General features: G+C 36.4%; 1 protein-coding gene across 34 annotated transcripts in view; it reads left to right on the plus strand.

Moving 5' to 3' along the window:
- Nucleotides 1-23,793, plus strand: part of MAP2 (microtubule associated protein 2) — a 294,336-nt gene that overhangs the window by 247,083 nt on the left and 23,460 nt on the right. For 16 of the 34 annotated variants that reach the window (XM_081582662.1, XM_081582659.1, XM_081582670.1 and 13 more), the window contains 3 exons: nucleotides 16,468-16,529; nucleotides 20,470-20,640; nucleotides 21,561-21,708. In XM_081582662.1, the coding sequence (XP_081438788.1) occupies nucleotides 16,468-16,529; nucleotides 20,470-20,640; nucleotides 21,561-21,708 (381 nt within the window). Of the gene's footprint in view, nucleotides 1-7,173; nucleotides 7,426-9,162; nucleotides 12,913-13,110; nucleotides 13,318-13,494; nucleotides 13,630-16,467; nucleotides 16,530-20,469; nucleotides 20,641-21,560; nucleotides 21,709-23,793 lie in introns of all 34 variants that reach the window. The other 18 variants (XM_081582682.1, XM_081582686.1, XM_081582679.1 and 15 more) reach the window with 4 other exon arrangements.

Here is a 23,793-nt window from a genome sequence, read left to right on the forward strand (position 1 = left end):
ACAATCAAACGAGTCCCTCTCTTTTATTTTAAACCACTCTTAAAGTATGTATAACAACTTATTTGTTTTGTTTTATCAGAAAAAAATTAGTGAAAATCCACAAGACAAGAATCAACTTTTCAAATTTTCAAATCAACTGGTTTGTAAAGACAAAGCCAAAATTTCTTAATATGTTGCTTATAGCACATTGACTGGAAAGAAAGCAAGTGGATTTTTCCATCTAGGAGATTTTTTACCCTCCTCAAAACACCCTTAAAGCAACTTCAATCTAAAGGCACAGTGAATGTCACAGTTCAGTCCTTTTATGTAAATGTTCTTAGATTAAATTGAGTATTTCATTGATGTTGAGAATAGGCTTTTTGTTAATTAGCAAACATTCTAAAAGCTGTTCTTTCCCAAAGGGGAAGCATGGATGCTTCTACTAAAAATAATTTAAGATGTTAATTACTGTCATGTATTAATATTCATTTATTATAATTGGTGTAATATTCATAAGTCTTTGTACTTATTCTGGGAAACAAAGAGATTTTGATGAAAAAAATTAAGTAAGTAGCACACTTAGAAAGGAAACCCAGGTATAGTGAACCAAACTGAACTAGTTATTATATTTTCAAATTAAGCTCCCCTTTCTTTTTGGCCTGACCATAATAGTTATCACTTGAACTGAACTGTTAGAATTTGGAAGCCCATGCAAGAACAATGGAAAAATCTGAAAACAGAACCAGGAGTCCTTCTACCCTCTTAGGTTTGCTCCAGAATCCTAGGCTGATGATTTCCTGTGTCAATGATGTGGCCACACTGTAACTGTTAACCTGAAGCAGTTTCCCTCCATATCATTCTAGGGCAGCAGACACAGTTGGCAACTGAGAAGTCCTCAGTCCAAAGCCTGTAGACTGGAAAGGGCTTAGAGATGGTGGGGCAGTATGTAAGAGGAGTCAGCTGCTCTAGGCCATGGGGTAGAAGCTGTGATGCCAGGACAGGCAAAATCACCAAGTCGGAGTCACTAATACCCCAAGATGTTCAATCTCTCATAAACATGACTACTCATTGTACCCAAGAGGGCTGACAGATCAAGACTGGATTTTGTGTGGCGAACTTTACCCAATATAAATTTTCAAATGCTTCTTTTAAAGAAAATTTTGTATGAAAGCAAATTAGGGGAAATGTGGTTCTCCACTGAAACCAGATAAGCTTCATTTTTAAAGATTATCATTGTGCAAAGGAACTATGTAAAAGTCCAAGGTTCACAAGACTACCCTTCCCTTTAAAATAGTACATTATTAAATGAAACAGACTATTTTGTGACATAACCAAGTGTCCAAAAGCAAGTGTACTTATAGTAAAAGGAGACATTCAATCCTGGCTTTAAAGAGCAAAACTGTTATAAATTCATTTTTCATAAATCTCCTAAGTGTAGCTTTGATGTATCAAATCAAAGTAAAGAGTAAAGGTACATGACAACTTGTCTGATAGACTACAGATAGAGATATTAACATCTATGGAATCAAGAATGATTCTTGGTGCTTTCTCAAATACCTTCCCACTTAAACCTCCAAGCAACCCACACAGAATACTCACACAGATAATACTCACTTCCACTGTTGCCCAGGATGTCACAGCTAATAAGTGGCTTATCCAGAATTTAAATTCAAATCTGCTGTGCTCAATTGCTTCAGTCATGTCTAACTCTTTGCAATCCCGTGGACTGTAGCTCGCCAGGCTCCTCTGTCCATGGGATTCTCCAGACAAGAATACTGGAGTGGGTTGCCATGCCCTCCTCCAGGGAATCTTCCCGACCCAGAGATTGAATCTGTGTCTTCTGCACTGCAGGCAGGGTCTTTACTCACTGAGCCCCCTGGGAATCCTAAGTTCCTACAAACACAGCCTCAGTGCATCGCTAAAGCTCTATGTTATCTAGCTAGGCTCTTACTGTGGGACAATGAGAGTGAAGTCATCTTCTAATGAGAGTATTTTGGTTACAAGACTCTGGACTGATTTCCTTTTTTTTCAAACCACTCCCAAGTAAATAATTCATTCATTTATAATGTGTTCATTTATAATTATTATATATATATATAATTCATTTATATAATTAAGTTATTATGTGTCACACCTCCATTTGGGTATGAACTGAGAGCACCTGCCATACACAATCCTATAGCAAATGAGGATCTCTTGTCTTTTAGCATTATCACTGGAAGCCCATGCATTGGTATACTCTCTGAACTTAGCCAGCCAACATGGTCCTCTAAGCATCACTTTACTGGCACATCTCTGGGACATGTAATGTAGATGGACTTCAGGCTCATAGGTCCTAAACAGAGACTTGGAGTACCCCAGAGGGGACTGGGCTTTGCCAGACATTCTTTTTGAAGTTGCCTGGCTAAGAGCCAGACAAATACTACAGAGAAGCTACTTTTCCACTGAAGCACTTAAAGGTTTTGTTTTTTTTTTTTTGTTTTCCCTGATTAGCCAAAGTTTTCAGAATAGAAAGTACTGTTTCTTTGAAATACTCTGGATCTGAAGCAAGACTCTGGGTTGTTTTCACATTTTGGCACTTTCAAGAAACAACAACAAGCAACAAGAGAGAGGAAGCCAAAATCTTCAAAAGGCTAAACTATCCAAGGAGAATTGCCTTTAAACTATCATCTCCCAGGTTTAAATTCTTTAGTTTTGAATTGTAGTCTGCTGTCCTCCCTAGAAAATGTTGAAAAGCAGAGAGGCAAATATGCCATTTTCACTTATTGATTATCCATGTAATCTGTTTGAATGTATTAGAAGTTTTAGAAAGAATTTGTGTCCCTGGGGAGTCTACAGCTTCAGGAGTCACTAGAGGAGATATGAATGGCTGGGACTCGTGACAAGCCCAAGACTTACGATTCAGCCATTGTTGTAGGCCAGATCTCAGCCAGTCGTCTGCTCAGCTAAGAAATCGTGCCGAGTTGAACTAAGAATATCAAATATAATTTTAGGTTTCTTCTATCCCATGATATAATAAGCATTGTGGCTGGGAAAGTTATGAGCACCCATCTAGAAACAACTTCATGGAACAATCAGTAAATAATGTGCTCAAAAGATTAAAAACATTCTCTCTTCAAAATATTATTTTAGTGTCCTTGTGATTTCAGGTTTATTTCCAGTTGTCAGCACTCAGTTGACTGAAAATAAGTTATTGTGCTAAAAATACAGTGCATTTTCAAATTAATGCTGTAATTGTGTCCACTTAAATTTTGATAGAAATAAAAATTATACAGATAGCTACTGCATTTTGATCTTATTGAAAATTACAAAATTTTAAAATTATATCTCTATATAAGTAAATAAATAGTGGTTAACAAATTTAGTAATCAGCCATTGTAGGCCTGAGATACATACAGTGTCTCAGCCAGATATTGTTCTTTGTGATCATTCTGTAGGCTCATTGAAATGCTAAGCAAACTGATTGATCTACACTCATATTTCTAAGGAAATATATTTAAGTAATAACAGATTTCTAAGCTAAGACATGGGAAAGAAAAGAAATGAGAGCAGCTTCTTTAGCGTTTCATGAGAAATATACAATGAGGGCTTTGAAATATAAAAACAGTAGTACAAGTGAAACTGCATAGAATACAGTTGTGATGGGTCAGAAGCCACCTCAGTAGAAATTCTCAGCTAACTGTATCTCTGTTAAGCCTTCCAAAGAGAAGCCGAACACAAGAAAACAAGTGTATGTTGCTGGGTACTTTCTAATACTTTTACAGCCATGCAGATAAGAACTAGGGTTCAAAAGGATGCCTAGGAATTTGCATCCAAAGAAAAAGCTATGCCAGTTGTGTTCCCCTAAGCAAGACAGTGAAAGAAGCATAGTGCATGGTAGATTTTTCTTAACAGGATTGAAATTAAAAATTACTTTCTGGTGGAAGTCATGAACTAAAAATTAAATCAACCAAAATGCTAACCATGCGAGCATACTAGATAATTAAGGTCGTACTTCCACAGGCCCAATTTCTCTCAGAATTGTGCAGGCATCAGATCCTAACAGCTTTCCTCTTTTATAACTTATAAATGTATTGATAAAAACATGAGAAAATGGGCGTACTTGAAAGAATTTCTTCTAACAAATGCATTTGTTTTGTAGTGCTTTGTTTCTATCCCAATGTTTCTGTTGTTATTTTAACTCATTTGAGGGAGATGTAAAGATAATTTCTATTATGCAGTGGGAGTGTCAGAGCATTTGGTTCATTTAGATCAATGACGAGATTCCTAAAGGGAGAGTTTAAATTCAGGGGCTACTGAAGCATGAAACTTCACGGTCTCCCATCCTCCACCCGCTTGGTCTCACTCATCCCTCTCCATCCTGCTGTGCTGCTTCCGTGACCCCGTGTCCTTGTGCAAATGTTTGTCTCGTCTGTCTGATCTTGTGTCTGTCTTGTCCAGTTTTCCCTGCAGTTTCTTCCTGTGTGTCTGTTTGTAGATGAAGGGGCTGAGGATCAAGTGGGTCCTCTACACAGGTTCCCCAGCCACGAACCTGCCACCAGCGGGGAGAGGCGTAGACTCCTAGCCCCCTCCATCTCGGTGTCTGTGCCTGATGATGACCCTTCCAATTCCGATGAGGAGTACTATGAGCATCCGTTGTTCAGCTCACAATGGACTGCCTCTAGTGTGCTCCCCCGTGTCCCAGCGCAGAGCACAGAGGCCCACTTAGGCCAGGAGAAAGGTGAACCAAGCATGGTCCCCTTTAGCTCCTCCTCCCCAGCCTGCAGCTTTGACCGCGTGCATCACCTTAAGTGTGCCTCCATGTGTGGGTGGGAGGGACAGGAGCCTGTTTTTTCCATATGAAAGTGAAGTCCCTATGTCGCTCATGTCCATCCAAATGCCTCAACAATTTATATGGAAGAAGCCTGATTTAAGACATGTGAGTGCTTCTTTTTTTTCTTCACGGCTTCTGAGAAGCAAGCAAAAAAAGTTCGAACCAAGTATGACTTCTTTCTACCCCTTGCAAATATATAAATAAAGAAAGAATGTATCTTCTTACCCAAACCAAAGAAGATGACCCTTAATATAATTTTTCTATATTACTAGACCAGACTTAGAGAGTTAGGTTTCTATTTAGTGCCATGTTAATGTGATAGCCCTTTAAAAGAAAAAGAATTGTTTAGGGTAGAATAAATGCTATGGAATGAATTTATTTCTCCAAATCACTTAAACATCTATAGAAACTATAGAGGCTTCCTCAGGTGACTAAATCTTGGTTCAGATAAGTAGAAGTGGGCTAAAATGAAGGAAATGCTCCAAAGCTTTTGTCATTCCAGTCTTTTGAAGGTGGAGACCCTGTGTATAGTTGGCTGTGGGGAGGATAAAATAAGTGGACAGTGGGCTGCAATTTACCTCATTCTAACAAGGTAGTATTATAAAGTAAAAAATAGGGCTAATTTTTTTTTTTTAATGTCATTTTGAAATGGGGAAAAATAACTTGCTTAAGTGAAGAGTATTTTTTGTATGGCATAATATTTAATGTAAAGGCAGATAGTTCCAAGGCAAGAGCACCAATGGTTCAGACATTCTGATAGAAAAATACAATGCATATTGAGTAAAATTAAATGAACTTAAAATAATTAAGAAAAATATGTGAATTTTGAATAAAGAACAGGTGTGGAAATAAACATGATTTATACAAAATGAGAAACTAGAAAGCTAAAAAATTACATGGATTTAGAAAACATGTAAATTAAAGTGATTTCATCCAATAAGGTGACATTAGTAAAGCAGCTATATTAAAAATCTCTTAGCTTTAATCAAAATCTCTAATTCTATGGCATTGTAAAAATTGCCTTAAAGTAAGTTAGAATCTGAATTATTAAAATGTTATTGACATAGTTAAATTACAAAAATGAAAGTATCTGTGTGTTAAATGTGAAGAAATAGTAGCAGTCCTCTTTTTTCCCCATAAGGGCTTTAATGTTTCTCAAAAAATTTCTCTCCTTTCCATCTATAGTCTTTCTCACAGATCCATTTAAACAATGTATGATTGTTCATAGGAATTTCAAAAGAATCATTCATTTTCAGAACTATAAGACAGCTTATATATTTCCCTCTAATTTCTTAAGCAATAAAATGGGATTTATTTTACTGATATTTGAAGTGCAAATGAGAAACAAATGAACAGCATAATTCATGGCCTTTCATAAATTTGTTTTGTTACATTTTAATTGTTAATATTTTTCTGTGTGGTATACATCTTTGGGGAGGATATTTTGGCAGTTTTGTTGCCACTCAGCTATCTTTCCTTGGTGGTTTTGTTTTGAATTGCAGAAATGAAACTTTATAATATGCACATTTTCTTTCTTTCTTTAGTGTCAAAGAGAACTATACAAGAACTATATTACTGATATTTCAGTGGTTTGAACAATATGATAACAGTCGTATCCCAGAGGTAGACTTTTCTAAATAGCAGTGAAATTACCTTTTACCTGACCTTGTTTTTCAAAATATTTTACTTACTTCTTGAAAATTTTTACATTCTCCAATCATATAATGCAATGAAGGTAAAATTAATTGAGTTAGGTAGTCTTTGGCCTTAAAAATACTAAATAAAGTATGTCTTATAGAGTTTTGATGGATTTCATGGTAAAGTTGATAATAAAGTGGTTGATTGGATATTATTTTGAGGCCAGGCTTTTTACTCCCAAAGATCTCTTTAGCGAAGTTTGCATGTTTTAAATTAAGTAATCAGGAATTCGCATGTAGGGGCTTCCTGCATTGGAGAAAACAGCACATGACTTACAAACTTAAAGGTTTGTTGCAGCACATCAATGCATCTATCTTTTCGCAACCATCTGTTATCTGGCAGCGCCATCTCTTATTTCCAGCCAGCTTTCCACATTGTGTGCGACTTACTGCCATTTCCACTAAGGGTAATAGAGCAATAAAACCCTTTCAGCTCTCAAGTTTTAAAATAAATAGCCTTTTAATGAGACTTTAAAAGGCATCATTATTAGCCGATTATATTTACTAATTTTCCAAGCAATACATAATGTCCATTGCGTTAGGATATTAATTTGTTCATCCAAATGGTAAAAGAGGTTCTTGTGAGGTCAATAAAATAGAGCTGAAAGTGTTCCTTGAATAATATTTCTGTTGTTTCATGTATGTTTCTATGGTCATGATGTCAACATCTTTTTCATCCCTAAGAAGAAGAAACGCTAGAGAGTCCAATGGCTGAGGAAGAGAAACCTGCCACTCTTCCTGAGAAAGAGTGTGGGGCTGCCAAGGTCTCAGACCAGCCCAAGGGCCTCAGTGAGGGCCAAGTGGAGTCTAGTGCGGAGGCCCAAGTAGTTCCTGCAGACAGCGCCCCAGCAGGGGCCCCACAGGAGAAAAGTGTAAAAGGGGTCACGGTCACGGAGGTGTCTCCAGAAGTAAAAACCCCTTCCTCTGCCGGGGAAGGTGTGTCTCTCTTAGGATTTGCATGTGTTTTGTTGCAAGTGATCTCTCCAGCAGCTTACCAATCTGATGCCTTTCCAATGCTATTCCATCGCTGGGTCGTCTCATGATACCAAGACCCCTGTTTGAGACTTAAAGAGCAAAGAGTGTGGCTTGTGCAGGTGCTGTGTGGCAGCTTGGTTTTCCACTGCTGCAGCTGATTCCTGGTTTTACTTTGCCATGATACAATACGCTTTGCAGCCAGGCTGATGACGCTACGTGAGCTTTCTTTCCGCCCCGCCCCTCCTCATCTCAAATGTTTGCCAGTCACATTGCTAATACATTTATCTTTTTATTTTTATTTTGGAGGACAGCAATTCATATGTTTTTCTTTCAAATCGTAGAGGTGGATTTTGGCACATTATTACAGGCTTCAATGGTAGAATGGTTTTTGTTTGCAACCGCAATGTGCTATATTTTTTTATGCTTCAATAAATACGGGTTTGGTTTCCTTAAAAGCACCTGCTGATGCTTCTCATATCATTTCCTTTCCATGGCAACCAACCCCTTTGATCATCACCATCTCTCTTGAGTTTTCATTCATCTAAACTTTACTAGAAAATTCATAAAGTATTTATTTTCTATTGTGACAACAAGACACACAAGTATTTAAGTTAATGATGATCCATACACTTGCCCTTCAACAGATGACTGAATTTTATTAATTTTCCCCAAATCTTCTCCAGACAATTACATTTAGCCTTAGTGACCACAATGAAATAACTTTGGCTGTAAAATACAAGTGACACTCTGAAGTCTTTTGAATTGGTGAACAAATAAAAATTACAAACTCATTTAGTCTCTGTGAAGCATCTGTAAAGCCAGTATTGGTTAGTGCTTCACCTGTTGGTCACATTCCAGGAAATGAGGTCATGACCAAGGAGAAAAAGACATTTTAATAGTTGACTCTTATTAAAATTTTGTTACTCATGTAACTTCCCAGTATTAACAGTATAATTCAGATTTTCTTACATCTATCATACAGACTAAGTAGTGATTAGGACTTAGGAATTTTGATACACGGTAGAAATTTTCTTGTTAATATTTAGGTCATATCAAAGTCAATAGCAATTATTTATTTGTATTACTGAAATTTAATCTTAGATGACTTCTAAAAGTTTATTCTAGGAACATTTCAGTGCCCCCAAAATTGGTCTTGGCATTTGTTGGTCAAGTTAGCTGAAATTATTTGACACATATTATTATAAATTAATTGGCCTTCTGCCCATGGGCTACCAATTCACTTTTCAATGAGAAAAGAAAAAGTTTGGCTGAAACCAATTCTTTTCCATATTTAGATTATAGATTATATAGGTTATTGTGTACCCTAATGTTAACTACTTATTAAATTTTCTTTAATTTGTAGTTTTTATCTGTAGAAGGCACATGACATTTTTTTCTACTACAGTACACATGTACAGTTTAGAGAGACCAAACAAAGGAAAATAGAGTATTCAAAATATACTCTTATTTCAATTTCTGTACACATTAATTCACAGTGGGAGTTTATTTTAGCAATCATACAAATATATCTCAGTCCTGACATTTTCATTTTGATTTTTAAGTGAATAGCATGCTTGCATGTTTCATAGTTTTTCTTTCAAGCCTACCATTCATTTGCCATTTCAAAAAACAATTTTAAGCTTACTGCCTGAAAGCACTTGCCTATTATATGTTTAAAAATCAACCCAATTACTTCAGGTTTACTTACAGCCTCGAAGATGGAGTTTCATGATCAACAGGAATTGACTCCCTCTCCAGCCGAGCCATTAGACAAGAAGGAAAAGGAACCAGAGATAGAAAGTAAGCCTGGTGAAGACCTTAAGCATGCTGCCTTAGTTTCTCAGCCGGAAACAACTAAAACTTCCCCTGATAAAAAGGACGTACAAGCCACAGAAGAAGAAAAAGCACCTCCCACTCTGTTTGGGCACACTCTCGGTGCCAGCCTAGAAGATACAAAACCCAAGACAGAACCAAGCCTAGTGGTACCTGATATTGGCCTTCCTGCAGAGCCCACAGCTGCAAAAGAGCAAAAGGACTGGTTCATCCAAATGCCAACGGAAGCCAAAAAGGACGAGTGGGGTTTAGTTGCTCCCGTATCTCCTGGTCCCCTAACACCCATGAAGGAAAAAGATGTACTTGAGGACATCCCAAAATGGGAAGGGAAACAATTTGATTCTCCCATGCCGAGTCCCTTTCAGGGTGGAAGCTTCACTCTTCCTTTTGACATCTCAAAGAATGAAATAGTTGCAGCAGCATCACCCTTTGCTCCCACCCTGTTACAGCCAGATGACCAAAAATCTCTGGAAGAAACTGGTAGCCCAGCAACTGCCAAAGATAGTTCTAAAGTTGAAGAGCCCCAGAAGGATCAACCTGACAAAATAGCAGAAGCACCAGCCTCAGAGGCAGTTGTCGCACCCAAAGATGCTCACGTTTCGATTGTGGAAGAGTGTGTCCCAGAGAAAGTTTCAGGAGAAGAGAAAGGGATGATAAAGGAAGAGAGTGTGCAGATAAAAGAGACTCCCACCCTCAGCGGACAGGAATCCACACTTGCTGAAAAGGAACCACACCTAAAGCTTGAAGAAAAAACAACCATTTCTGACAAAGAAGCCATGCCAAAAGAGAGCGAACCCCCAAAATTGACAGATGAAGAAACAAATATAATTCAACCTTCCACAGAACACACGTACTCCAAAAAAGAAGAGAAGAGCCAGGAGCCTCCCACAGATATATTAAAACAGGACTCATTCCCTGTAAGTTTGGAGCAAGCAGTTACTGATTCAGCCATTACCATGGAAAAAGCCATGACTGAACCAACTGCACTAAGTGAAAAGAGTGCCACCCAGGAGCTCTTTGAAGAAAAAGTTGCTGACAAAGATCATAAGGTAGAAGGAGCTGGAGTTGTAACATCAACTGAGCTTGACATGCCATTTTATGAAGACAAGTCAGGAATGTCCAAGTACTTTGAAACATCTGCCTTGAAAGAAGAAGTGACCAAAAGCATCCAGCCAGGCAGTGATTACTATGAACTAAGCGACACAAGAGAAAGTGCCCAAGAGGCTTTTGATACTGTATCTCCCATGCATGAAGATGACGACAAGGCACTTCCAGAAGAAAAAGAACCCCAGCCCAGTGCTCCGGCACAAGAAGCAGCGTATAGCACTCTTGCACAGAGTCAGCCATCTGACTTACCAGAAGAACCCAGTTCTCCTCAAGAAAGAATGTTCACTATTGATCCAAAAGTGTACGGAGAGAAAAGGGATCTCCACAGTAAGAATAAGGATGATCTGACGCTAAGCAGGAGTTTAGGACTTGGTGGTAGGTCTGCAATAGAACAAAGAAGCATGTCCATCAATTTGCCCATGTCTTGCCTGGATTCCATAGCCCTTGGGTTTAACTTCGGTCGAGGGCATGACCTTTCTCCCCTGGCTTCTGACATTCTAACCAACACTAGTGGAAGTATGGATGAAGGAGATGATTACCTTCCAGCCACAACACCTGCCGTGGACAAAGCCCCTTGCTTCCCAACCGAAAGCAAAGAAGAAAAAGAACAGGTAAAGGAAGAAAAAGATAGTGGAGAGGAAATCGCCCGAGTCGAGACATCATGTGAGTCGCCTTTCCTAGCCAAAGATTATTACAAAAATGGTACTGTCATGGCCCCTGACTTGCCTGAAATGCTAGACCTGGCAGGCACACGGTCAAGATTAGCTTCCGTGAGTGCAGACACTGAGGTTGCCAGGAGAAAATCAGTCCCATCAGAGACTGTGGTGGAGGAGAGTAGCACTGGCTTGCCCCCTGTCACGGATGAAAACCACATCATCGTTAAAACCGACAGTCAACTCGAAGACCTGGGCTACTGTGTGTTCAATAAATACACAGTCCCCCTCCCATCACCTGTTCAAGACAGTGAGAATTTGTCTGGGGAGAGTGGTTCCTTTTATGAAGGCACTGATGATAAAGCACGAAGAGATTTGGCCACCGATCTTTCATTAATTGAAGTCAAGCTGGCAGCTGCCGGAAGAGTAAAAGATGAAGTCAGTGCTGAGAAGGAAGCATCCCCACCTATCTCTGGTGACAAATCAGGACTGAGTAGGGAGTTTGATCAGGAGAAGAAAGCGAATGATAAGCTGGATACTGTCCTAGAGAAAAGTGAAGAACATGCTGATTCAAAAGAGCGCACCAAGGAAACAGAAGAGGCTGGTGATGAAGTTGAAACTCTTGGATTAGGAGTGACCCAGGAGCAAGCTTCAGCCAGAGAACTGACAGTCTCTAAAGATGCATCACCTCTCATGGTTGAGAAAGCAGAGAAAGGTCTTAGTTCAGTGCCAGAGGTAGCTGAGGTAGAACCGTCCAAAAAAGCTGAACCAGAACTGGATTTGGCTGTGAAGAAAACTGAACAAGGTCAGTTAGATATTAAAATCAGTGACTTTGGACAGATGGCCTCAGGGCTACATGTAGATGCTGGAAAGGCAGCAGAGCTTAAACTTGAGGCTACCCAGGACCTCGCCCCCTCCTCCACAGCCCCTCAGGAGGTAGATGCATTTATGGGTGTTGAGTCCAGCCACATGAAAGAAGGCACCAAAGTTAGTGAAACAGAAGTCAAGGAGAAGGTGGCTAAGCCTGACTTGGTGCACCAGGAAGCTGTGGACAAAGAAGAATCCTACGAGTCCAGCGGCGAGCATGAAAGCCTCACCATGGAGTCCTTGAAAGCCGATGAGGGCAAGAAGGAAACTTCCCCAGAATCTTCTCTAATTCAAGACGAGATTGCCATCAAATTGTCTGTGGAAATACCCTGTGCACCTGTTGTCTCAGAGGCTGATGTAGCTGCAGATGAGAGAGCTGATGTCCAGATGGAATTTATTCAGCTGTCAAAAGAAGAAAGTCAAGAGACCCCAGATATTTCCATCACGCCCTCCGATGTTACCGAACAGTTGCCTGAAGCCGCCAGAGCTGAACCAGCAGAGGCTCAGAGCGAGGAAGAAGAAATCGAAGCCCGGGGAGAACATGACAAGCTGCTCTTCCGCTCAGACACCCTTCAGATTACCGACCTGGGTCCCCCAGCTGTCAGGGAGGAGTTTGTGGAGACCTGTCCTGGTGAGCACAAAGGAGTGATTGAGTCTGTTGTAACCATCGAGGACGACTTCATCACTGTCGTGCAAACCACAACTGATGAAGGGGAGTCAGGTTCCCACAGTGTGCGTTTTGCAGCCCTCGAGCAGCCCGAGGTGGAAAGGAGACCATCGCCCCATGCCGAAGAAGAACTTGAAGTAGAAGAGGCAGCTGAAGCCCAGGCTGAACCCAAGGACGGTTCCCCAGAGGCTCCGGCTTCCCCTGAGAGAGAAGAGGTTGGACTCTCAGAATATAAGACAGAAACCTATGAGGATTACAAAGATGAGACCACCATTGATGACTCCATCATGGATGCTGACAGCCTCTGGGTGGACACTCAAGGTGTGCATTATATTTTTCAATTTTCTACTCCCAAATAAAATCCAGTATCCTAGTGGAAAAACATTTTTTTTTTTTATTTTAGACATTTTAAAATGTCCCTTTATCTCTTTATTTTGCACTTTGTTAGATGGAGGATTTTGTACATTTGTTACTAATGTTGTCATTGTTGTTGTTGTCATGGTTTGCTCTGATCCACAGATGATGATAGAAGCATCATGACAGAACAGTTAGAAACTATCCCTAAAGAGGAGAAAGCTGAAAAGGAAGCTCGGAGATCATCTCTTGAGAAACATAGAAAAGAAAAGCCTTTTAAAACCGGGAGAGGCAGAATTTCCACTCCTGAAAGAAAAATAGCTAAAAAGGAACCTAGCACAATCTCCAGAGATGAAGTGAGAAGGAAAAAAGGTTCATTTCACAATCACTTCTTTATAAATGTTTTTGAAGTAATTCATTATTACTCTTTTGTAGAAGAAACTGCCTAACCGTGGTAACTAATTGTTGATGAAATTTCGTTCGGTTTTGCTCCAAGTGTATATTTTTCTCCTGATGGTATGCTTTCTGTGTTTTTTTTTTTATTCATAGCAGTTTATAAGAAGGCTGAACTTGCTAAAAAAACAGAAGTTCAGGCCCACTCTCCCTCCAGGAAATTCATTTTAAAACCTGCTATCAAATATACTAGACCAACTCATCTCTCCTGTGTTAAGCGGAAAATGACAGGTGACTGTTCAATTCTGCAGTGTGGCTGGCAAACATAGACATGTATTTTTTTTTTTTTATCTCATTACCTTAGCAGCTTCATTTTGTTTTTCTTCCAAGAATCTCCGCAGTCATGAACAATTTCGCTATTAAGTGTCTTGTATCATTATTCTTTTTTTATCCCCTTCCCTACAGAAGAGGTCATGACCATCTGTTTCTTTGTCATGCTCAGACTTAACAGTGATTGTATCTTGGCATTGTGCTCTAGTGTCACGTTCTGGGGACTCCTGTTTTCATTCTGTGTGTTTGGTTAGACGATGGCGATGAATATAACCGTGGTATGCATTCTCATTATTTTGCTTATTTATCTCCCTCATGCTTAAACCCATACGTATTTGTCCTAGTTTCTATATTGTTACTGCCAAATCTGTTACTGATGTTGATGAATTTACTGAGGACCACCAAGAATGCATAGGGATCTTGAGGTGGAGAATGAGAAGCAAATCTGGGATAAAATTGTGGTTGAAAAATTACTTTGCTTTGGGATGAAAGAAAAAAAGGGAAAAAGAAACGTCTGGTAATCCCATCAGAGTTTATTTTTCATATCCAAAATTAGGTAGGCTTTCTGACAATACTGCATCTCTTGGTTGACATTTTGTCCTTGGAATTTTCTTAAAATGTGTTGGATTCAAAATGCTCCATTTCCCCCTATAATGTGGTATTCAAAAATTTAATAAATATAATAAACCCCTTCCTCCAAATATCTTAGAATTTAGGTTTATTTCTATCTTGCTGTCTTCTTATTGTTCTGTCTTCTTCAAATGTACTTTGTTTTTACTGTTTACATAAGCAGTGGAATAAGGAGTGAAACATGTTAGAAATCATAATAAAAGCCCCTATGTAATATCTATAATGCAAACTCTATTCCTCAATTTCAGTGCAAAGTATGTAATTTAAATGTATAATCATATTAGGATACTCTTAATTATAATATATTTTATTTTAGTATTGATTAAATGGCACACTTGAAGTCTACAAAGGAAGGTATCAGAGCTTAAGTCAGAAAGCAATATTTTTCATTCCATAAATACACATTAGAAGTGCCTTTACATAAATCTTTGGATGGCTTTAAACGGTTAGCAGCAGCATTAACCCTTGTAAGAAGAAGAAAATCAAGGCATTGAAGTTTTGTGATAGCCACTAAAACTTTCAAGTACTTTTAATTTGTGTTCTTCATACAGGAAGTATCTCATGTGCTTCCTTCAAGAACTAGTATATAAAGCAAGATTTGAAAGTAGAAGGTTTATAATTATACACAAACCTTGATGATGAAGGTTTAGAATGAGGAAGTAAGTTAAGAATTATGAATCAACATGACATCTCTAAATTTTATATCTCACTTAGTACATTTTCATTAAATTTGGAATTTTTCTATTTAGAAAAATGCTTCCACAGGCATAATCTCTTGGTTTGGGCATAAAAATCCCATATGCCATCTGAAAAGATGAAAATTATATTAGGATTGTATAATTTCAGAGGAAATGTCAAATGGTTTGATGAAGTACCCACATGTCATTGGTATTCAGTTTGCCACACTGAGAGTAACTTGCCTTTTTACTTCATTCATTAAAGGAAATTTAAGACCTCTGGACTAAGTTAGGATCTTGCTCTTTTTTATTCAGATATTAAGATACTCAAACAAAAAGCATATACCAAACGAGTGCCGCTGACTTAAACCAAAGCATATATGTCACAGAAACGTGAGCTTTGTTATAGAAATAGTAAAGAGCCATAATTTGCACTGCTTCTTTGAAAAAACAGTTTCAGAATCTGTGAATAATCTTACTAGCCAGTCCTAAATAGCATAGAACATTTTGTAGGCCACAATTATTTTTGTGTTAGAACTGCATATGGCATGAGAAACCTTTTTAAACTCATTTGGAGTGCTTATAAGGATAAATATTTTTTCCTGAGGATTTCTCTCTTGCAAAAGAAAATTAAAGCAAATGCACCAGCTTTTTATTTTCTAAGCTCAATTGTTAAATAGGGTTAGTTTCCCCAAACACAAAGGGTTGTGTTCAATTGTGAAAAATAGTTAAGTCAGGTCAGGTAAGTTGTCAACAGAAATCATGCCAGAAATGATGGAGTTTAAAATTGAAACCAGAGGTATAAAAGAGCAGCAAGAAAAACAACAGTAACAGATGTGGTAATAATTTCATACAGGAAGTGCATGTGTAGAACATGGTCTATTTTATTGAACTTGAAATTCTTCTCCTGTTTTCTCTTCTTGACAAGCTATTTTTCTTCCCTTCCCTTCTCATGTGGCACATTTCATGTCAAACAAGTTTGTCTTACTATTGTGAAATGCCAGGGGTGCAGAGGAAAAGGGGTTGGCAGACTGTAACAGTTTAAAATATAAAATGCAGAAATATGCCAGTGGCTACATAAAGAAAGTTTGGCAATCTCTGTGAGTATTCTTATGTGATGCCCACCCTAGAAACCAAACACTCCCCTTTTCCTTAAATTCTGCAGCATTCGGATAACTGTCCTGCGATTTCCATTCCAAAGGATCTGTAGTAATTTAAGGGTAGATTGGTAACAGAAAATTACTTGGTGTGCTTATCTGTGCTTTGGTAAACACTGGGTTATAGTAATTAGCACACTGTGTAGGGGAAGCCACATGCTGTAATATTGTTATTATTCAGATTTCTTCAATTACTGAATTTGAGTCTCAGTGTAAACAAAATTCACTTTGCATTAGTCTGTTGACAGAACTGAATATCCAAAAGGTATGAAAAATGCATTTATGTGGTCTTTAGCCACTAAGTGTGGGGTTGTTTGTGTCTCCTCTTTCAACAGCAGCAGGTGCTGAATCAGCTCAGGCTCCCAGTGTATTTAAACAGGCAAAGGACAAAGTCTCTGTGAGTAAAATACCTCTTTCCTTGTTCTTTATTTGAAGTTCCCTTTGGTATTAGTGGCAGTGTTTTAATAATTTTAGATAAAATTTAGACTTCAGACATCTACTCTTTTAAATCATTCACTCACCCAGCATGATTCTCGATGGCATTCGAGCATGTCCTGATATCTTCTGGAATGTGATGGTAGCTAGTGAGGGTAGAGCTGGGATGCAGGCTGCCTATGTTATTAGTAAGAAGAAACATATGAAACACCACAATGATCTGGAGAAAAATGGAAGAACTCAATTTATTTGCTTTTCATAGAATCAAGATAAACCATTGTAATCAACACTACACTATATTTTACAACACTTTCTCATTGTTGTTATTATACATTAAGAATATGAGAATTTTAAACAATGTAGATAAGTAAAAATATATTATCTCCTTATCTAAAGATAACTGCAGTTACCATTTTGATGCAAGCTATTAATTTTTCTACACATTTATAGGTTTAATAACAAAGATGGAAGATGTGTAGCGGTTTTTTAATTATTCACTAAAAATTTTCTATGTCATTAAACATTCTTGTACATCATTTTAATGACTATATTATATTGCATTTTATATTTTTACAGTGATATGCTTTATCAATTTCCTATGATTTGGTATTCAAACAGTTTTCTGTTATTTTAGCGGTATTACTGTAGAAATCTTTTTTGGCTGAATGTGTCCATATACATTTCCTTGATAGTTTTCTAATAACGAAATCATTGTTTCAAGAAGAAAGTCTACAGAATTGCCTTGTAGAAAGGTTCTAGATTTGTATGTACTCCAGCTGTATATGAACATGCTTGTATTCATTATTACTAGATATTGCGTTTTCTTTATTTAACAAGTTATAGAGATGAAATATTTTGTTGTTTTAATTTGGTTGTATTAATGATGTTTAGCTTCTTTCATGTTTATAAATCTTTTATATTTCTTATTTTGCAAATTTATTTTTTATATTATTAATCATGTTGTTTAAACTTTCAAAAGACCAAAGACAATACAAAGTGTTTTATTTCTTTCTTGCTGAAAGGAAAAAAGGAATCTAATGAAATTTTAAAATTATGACAAATAATTTGAATGATATTAGTAAGGGATCACAATGTTCTGGGTCTTAGCCATAATATATGACATGAAAATCACAATTCTTTGTTTAGCTTTCTAAAATCTAATAAAATTTTAAACTTCTACTTTTTATTTATTATGAAAAACAGGAATTCATTTTCAGTGACAGCCAAACCTATCATCTTGAAGCCAAGGAGCTTTATGTTGGCTAAAAAATTATTTGTATATCTGATTATTGTATAAATGTTTTCAGACATATTACTGAACATAAGGCAGTCCATCTATTGCATTGGTAATTTTATTTGACCACGCTGTTATTTCAAGATTTGTATCTCTTTACCTTCTATTTCTAATGGAGAACTAGTGTATTGTGTTGGTTAAGAGCAGGGCTATGAAACAAACCAGATCTAAGTTTTGAACATTTATTAATTATATATAATATTTTTCTTCCTGTGTCTTAATTTACCAAAAATAAGAGGAAGAGTAAAAATTCCTATATAATAAGCACTCTATAGTGCTTAGAACATAGTATTTATTCAATAAATAGCAGTAGTTATTATTATTATTATTATTTAAAAAGTAGAACTCTTTAGGAGCAGATACAGAAAGTAAGTCTGAGTTTTCTCCTGATTATAAAGATAATTTTTTAAGTATACCCTGTTTGCAAAACCTTTAAGAAATTTTCAAGTCCCTTGGTTTTATTTTGGTTTGGCTTCCTTTTCATTCAGTTTTTAAAATCCCTTAATACTTATATTTTACATTTTCAAATAAAATATGTATTAAAAACAGATTGTGTTTATTTTAAGAATTAGAAATTCAGACTATCAGTAGGTACAAAACAGTTATTTGAGTGAAAACAACTGATAGACGAAATGAACACTTAACTACCTTGTTGTCCATTAAACAGAATTGAAATAAAGTCATTTTCAGAATATATTTTTTTCTCTTTCAAGTTCAAAGTAAAGATGAAAATTCAAAAGAACTAATTAGCATAGAAAAACAACAGTCAGGGATTTTTTTTTTTTTTTTTTAATATGAAAGCTTAAGCTTAACCTGTGTTAGAATCCCTGGTCCTAACATCTAACTAGAAAATCAACCATCCTAGAAAATCAAGGATCCTACTCAATTTGGTAAGAATTTGCATTCCAGTGAGGCTGTAAACATAGCACATTCTGTGCAATAGCTTCGGTTTCTTTTGAGTTCATAATGTGATGGTCAACAATTATCACAGTTTATGCAAAGAATATAAAAATGCTCCAGTCATTACCCACTTATGTGCTGTGTTGCTTCCAAGACTGTCTAATAATTCAAATTATTTTCATAAATGTGTTTAAACAAGAATTAGCATTCAGTGCCTACACTCGTACAGAAACCAAACAAAACCTAACTTTTTTCCTCGTATCTACCCATCTCAATCTTCTGACAAAGAGAGATTAGACCACCATTCTTTCTAACTTTTTCTACTTTATTCTCTTTTTCCTTATAACTTCATCCTCTTCCTATAGTTTCCTAAAATCTCAAGATTGACTCTTATTTACCTCTGATATTCACTGTATCTATCAGAACAGTTCTCTCCAATTTTTCAACTGATCTTTATTGTGAACCTGATCTATCAATATAATCTTTCATTTCATTTGAGGTTTTTTTTTTGGTTTGTTCATTTTATTTTGTTTTTGTGTGTAGCATGAGATTAGTAGATGTCTTTCATCATTTAAGGCAATCCAGTTATTTCACTTGTCTTTCCTATACCACAGTTTTGAAACTTGCTTATTTGTGGATAATGTCAGTCAAAAAAGAATGACTTATGCTGACCCAGTTACGCTTCCCACTTAAGGTGCTGGGTCTGTAAAACAAGAAGTGATTTGTGCAATCTGTGAATATTTATACCTATGTCAAAGAGGTTACAAAGGTTAAAACTTGAGATTAGAAACGTTAGTTTTAATTGCTATTATTGTAACAGCTAAATAATATTAATTATTTGAAGATTAAACCCTCCTCAGCTTTGTCATACTGGTCTGTATTTTTAACAGTCTCCCCCCGAGACATGTAGCATGCTAGCATAGCTTTCTCCAAAAGCTGTGTATATACATGCAAAGCACTTACACTTGTACTTGACAACAATCTCCCCAGGGATTATCAACACCTGTGAAAGTGTGATTTTCATGGGCAGTCTAGTCAGTGCTGACTTTAATTTTTAGAATTTATAACACATCATAGAAAATGTGATTTATTAACATAAAAATGTTACTAATTCTGTGGTATAACTTGGTCCTTGGTGTGCATTTAGCTCATAAAATGAACTCATTGTATTTAAAATATGCAATTTTCTGATAAAATCAGTATAGAAATCTAAAAATACATTTTCTCAGCTTAAAAATATATTTTCCATTATTAGGCCTTAAATATACTTGTTCTACAGTTATTGAAATATACTTTGTTCTACAGTTCTTGAAATGCAATCAAAATATTGATTATATATACCATTTTAAGTGCTGTGTTTATTAAAGGAATAATTCTAGTAGAGTCTCAAGATATTTTCCAAATATGGTATCATTATAAGTTCTATGGCTTAATCAGAGACCTTATACATAGAATTTATAAATAATATTGTAATCTATATTCTCATTTTCTGAGTATTCTTAGTTCCAGTTAAAAAGAAGTATTCAATGAAAATCTATTGTTCTCACATAATATACATGTCTGTCATTGATTATAACCATTTATCATATGTTCTTATTAAAAGTAGACATTTAATTTCTTATATGTTTATATGTTTTTTTAATTTAATTTCCTTTTACTTCATAGTTTGGTTTATTTTGTGCTTTTGTTTGTTTTCTTCCATGGCTAGAATTCTACCTTGTCAAAGATTCCTGCCTTACAGGGTAGCACAAAGTCCCCAAGATGCAGCTCAGCCTGCCCTAGCGTGACTAAAAGGGCTACATTTTCTGACAGTTTATTCATACAGCCCACCTCAGCGGGCTCCACAGACCGCTTACCATACTCAGAATCAGGGAACAAGGTAAGGCAGCAAGCTAACCAAAGGTGCAGAAAGGAATATAATTTGGGAGAAGGACGCAATTCAGTAAATGTCTGAAAGCCAAGAGTTTCAATCCTAAAGTGTGTGACATATAAACAATTTACCTTATTAAAAAACTAATACCAGTTAAATGTTTCAATAGTTATAAACAGCTTAATCATTAAAAAACGGAAGTTGTGTTTTTATAAGATATACAGTACATAATTAATTTATTATTTGATACTTAATAAAATTTCAAATACAAACAAAACATATTGTATTTGATATTACATATGACACATATAATCTAAGGATACCAAATTATATAAAATACAATAGACAGTTTGGGCTCAGCATCAGACACATCAGGATTTAATACTAAATCTGCTACATCCCAATTCAGTGATTCTTACAAAATTACATAAACTGTTGAAACCTCTTTCCTCAGCTCTAAAATGCATATAATATTTTGGGGTAAAAATTAAATAATCAATGAGTGTAAAGTGCTTAACGTTCTTGTCACATAAGTGGCACTATATACAGGAGTGATCATCGTTAAATACTGTGCATGCAGTACCCTTCTGCCAGTCCTTTCTTAGTGACACAGTATCATGCTGATGAAGACTTGTCAGTAAAATTATTAATTACCTGGAGACTACTTCAGCACGTTTTTACTCATGTTATCACTTAGAATTTGAATTTCACAATCAATTTTTAGCATTCACTCCAAAATGATATATTTTTGTATTCTGAACTCTTTCTAAGTTGTAAAGCAGAAATACTCATTAAGTATGTACAAGTCGGTAGTGTGGATTAAAAGAAATTCCTCTATTGGCCCAGGAGGCTAATTAGCCAGAGCAATATAATCTCTTTGTATACGAAGATTCCCGGGAACCCAACATCGTTTTGTTTTCTCCAATCAGGATGGAGTTACCAAGAGCCCAGAGAAGCGCTCCTCCCTGCCGAGACCGTCCTCCATCCTCCCCCCTCGCCGAGGTGTATCAGGGGACAGAGATGAGAACTCCTTCTCTCTCAACAGTTCTATCTCCTCTTCTGCGCGGCGGACCACTCGTAGGTTTATTTTGGTTTGGCTTCCTTTTCATTCAGTTTTTAAAAATCCCTTAAGTGGAGTAGCTTATAACGTACTTATATTTTACATTTTCAAATACAGCCTGTATTTACATCGGATTATATTTGTCCTAAGAATCAGAAATTCAGACTATCAGTGGGTCCAAAACAATTATTTGAGTCAAAACAACTGATGGAGGCAATGATTATATACTACTTTGTTATCCATTAAATAGGATTGATGTTAAGTCATTTTCAGGATTGTTTTTCTCTTCTTTCAAGTTTAAAGTGAAAAAGATAATTCAAAAGGACTAATTAGTATAGAAAAGCAATAGTCAGGGATTTTTTTAAATATGAAAGCTTAACCTTTATTAGAATTCCAAGTCATAAAAGCTAACTGAAAAATCAACAATCAAAATCAAGAATCCTCAATTTGGTAAGAATTTGCATTCCAGTGAAGCTGTAAACATAGCATGTTCTGTGAGATAGCTTCAATTTCTTTTGATTTCATAATGTAATGCTCAGCAATTATCACAGTTTATGTAAAGAATATAAAAATGCTCCAATCATTATTCACTTACGTACTGTGTCACTACCAAGACTATCTAGTAATTCAAATTATTTTCATAAATGCGTTTCTATTTTCACAAAAATAGCTACTATTTATTAATCATTTATAGATGCTGAAATCTTAAGATACAGTGTTCAATCAATTCAATTAAAATGCTGATGGTCAGGTATTAATAACCTCATTAAATCTATTGACGAGAAAACTGACCTTTTAAAGACAGTAACTTGTCCAGTACTACACAGCTAGTAAGTGGTTGAATTTGGTTTTCAGCCTACTGATAAATTCACAACCTGTCCTCTTAATGTCTTCTCTATATTCATGTAGAAGAAATAGTACTACGGAATTGTTCTATAGAGTCACTCAGAAAATAGTATCCCTGTCATTTAGAAACTATTACAAAATGGTAGAAACATTTGGAGAAGAGCATAACTGTCATTTAAAATCTATATGAAAGTGGTGGAAATTGCTACTACTATCACATTACAGTTGATTTCACCACTTATTTTTTAAGTATTTAATAGTAATTGCCCCACTTCAAATGTGACTATTTTGTATGACACTTAAACTGTTTGGGTTTTTGTGTGGTTTTTTTTGCCTATTATGAAAGTGTTTATTACAATGAGAGCAATTGTGTCCCGAAACATTTGGATTCATAAAGCATTAACATCCTTTGAAATACATGCTAGGAACACTTTGAAATCACTAAAACTCTTTTCACCTTAACACATATAAAGTATTCAAATGAACTAGCAAAGAAAACCTTTAAGAGTGAGTTATCTTCAGAAGGAGAATTTAACTCCAAATATTTGGAGTTAGAACTGGGCATCAACAATAACCCCAGGGATGCTGAGCCAACACAAAGGCACCAAGTGTTCCCCAAAGGCACACCTTGAACTGCACTTGTGTTTGTTGCTATGGAAGCAAAATGGCACTTTCTCACACAAATCCCAACTTTAAGCCACTGTGCTCTGCCTTTTAAAATGGCATGAATACTAAGTTGCTTCAGTTGTGTATACTTCTATACAAATTGCTTTTTATGTCATGAGCCATCTCTATTTTGACTTTTTAACTTTACTTACATTCATAAGCATATGATATTTTATCATTTGGTAATGAACATAACTGATACTTTGATAATCTAAGGATATAGGGTATATTTTGTCCCTACATGGCAATAGGTAAAAGATATAGAGACAATTAGCAGAACAAGCAATTTGCCTCCTCCCATTTGTCTATCATCTCCTTCAGGTAAAGAATCTGCCTGCAGGAGACTGGGGTTTAAGCCCTGGGCCGGGAAGATCCTCTGGAGAAGGGAATGGCAGTCCACTCCAGTATTCTTGCCTGGAGAATCCCATGGACAGAGGAGCCTGGCAGGCTACAGTATGTGGGATCACAAAGAGTTGGACACGACTGAGCAACTAACACTACTACTCCTTAACTGCACAAGGGAATGTTCTAGCATTTTGTACTGCTATTGAAAAGATTTACAAGAATGCTATGCAAGAAGTTTATTTAGC

This window comes from Giraffa tippelskirchi, chromosome 3 (genome assembly GCF_054371585.1).
Source record: "Giraffa tippelskirchi isolate mGirTip1 chromosome 3, T2T-mGirTip1v1.2.pri, whole genome shotgun sequence".
Classification (NCBI taxonomy): Eukaryota; Metazoa; Chordata; class Mammalia; order Artiodactyla; family Giraffidae; genus Giraffa; species Giraffa tippelskirchi.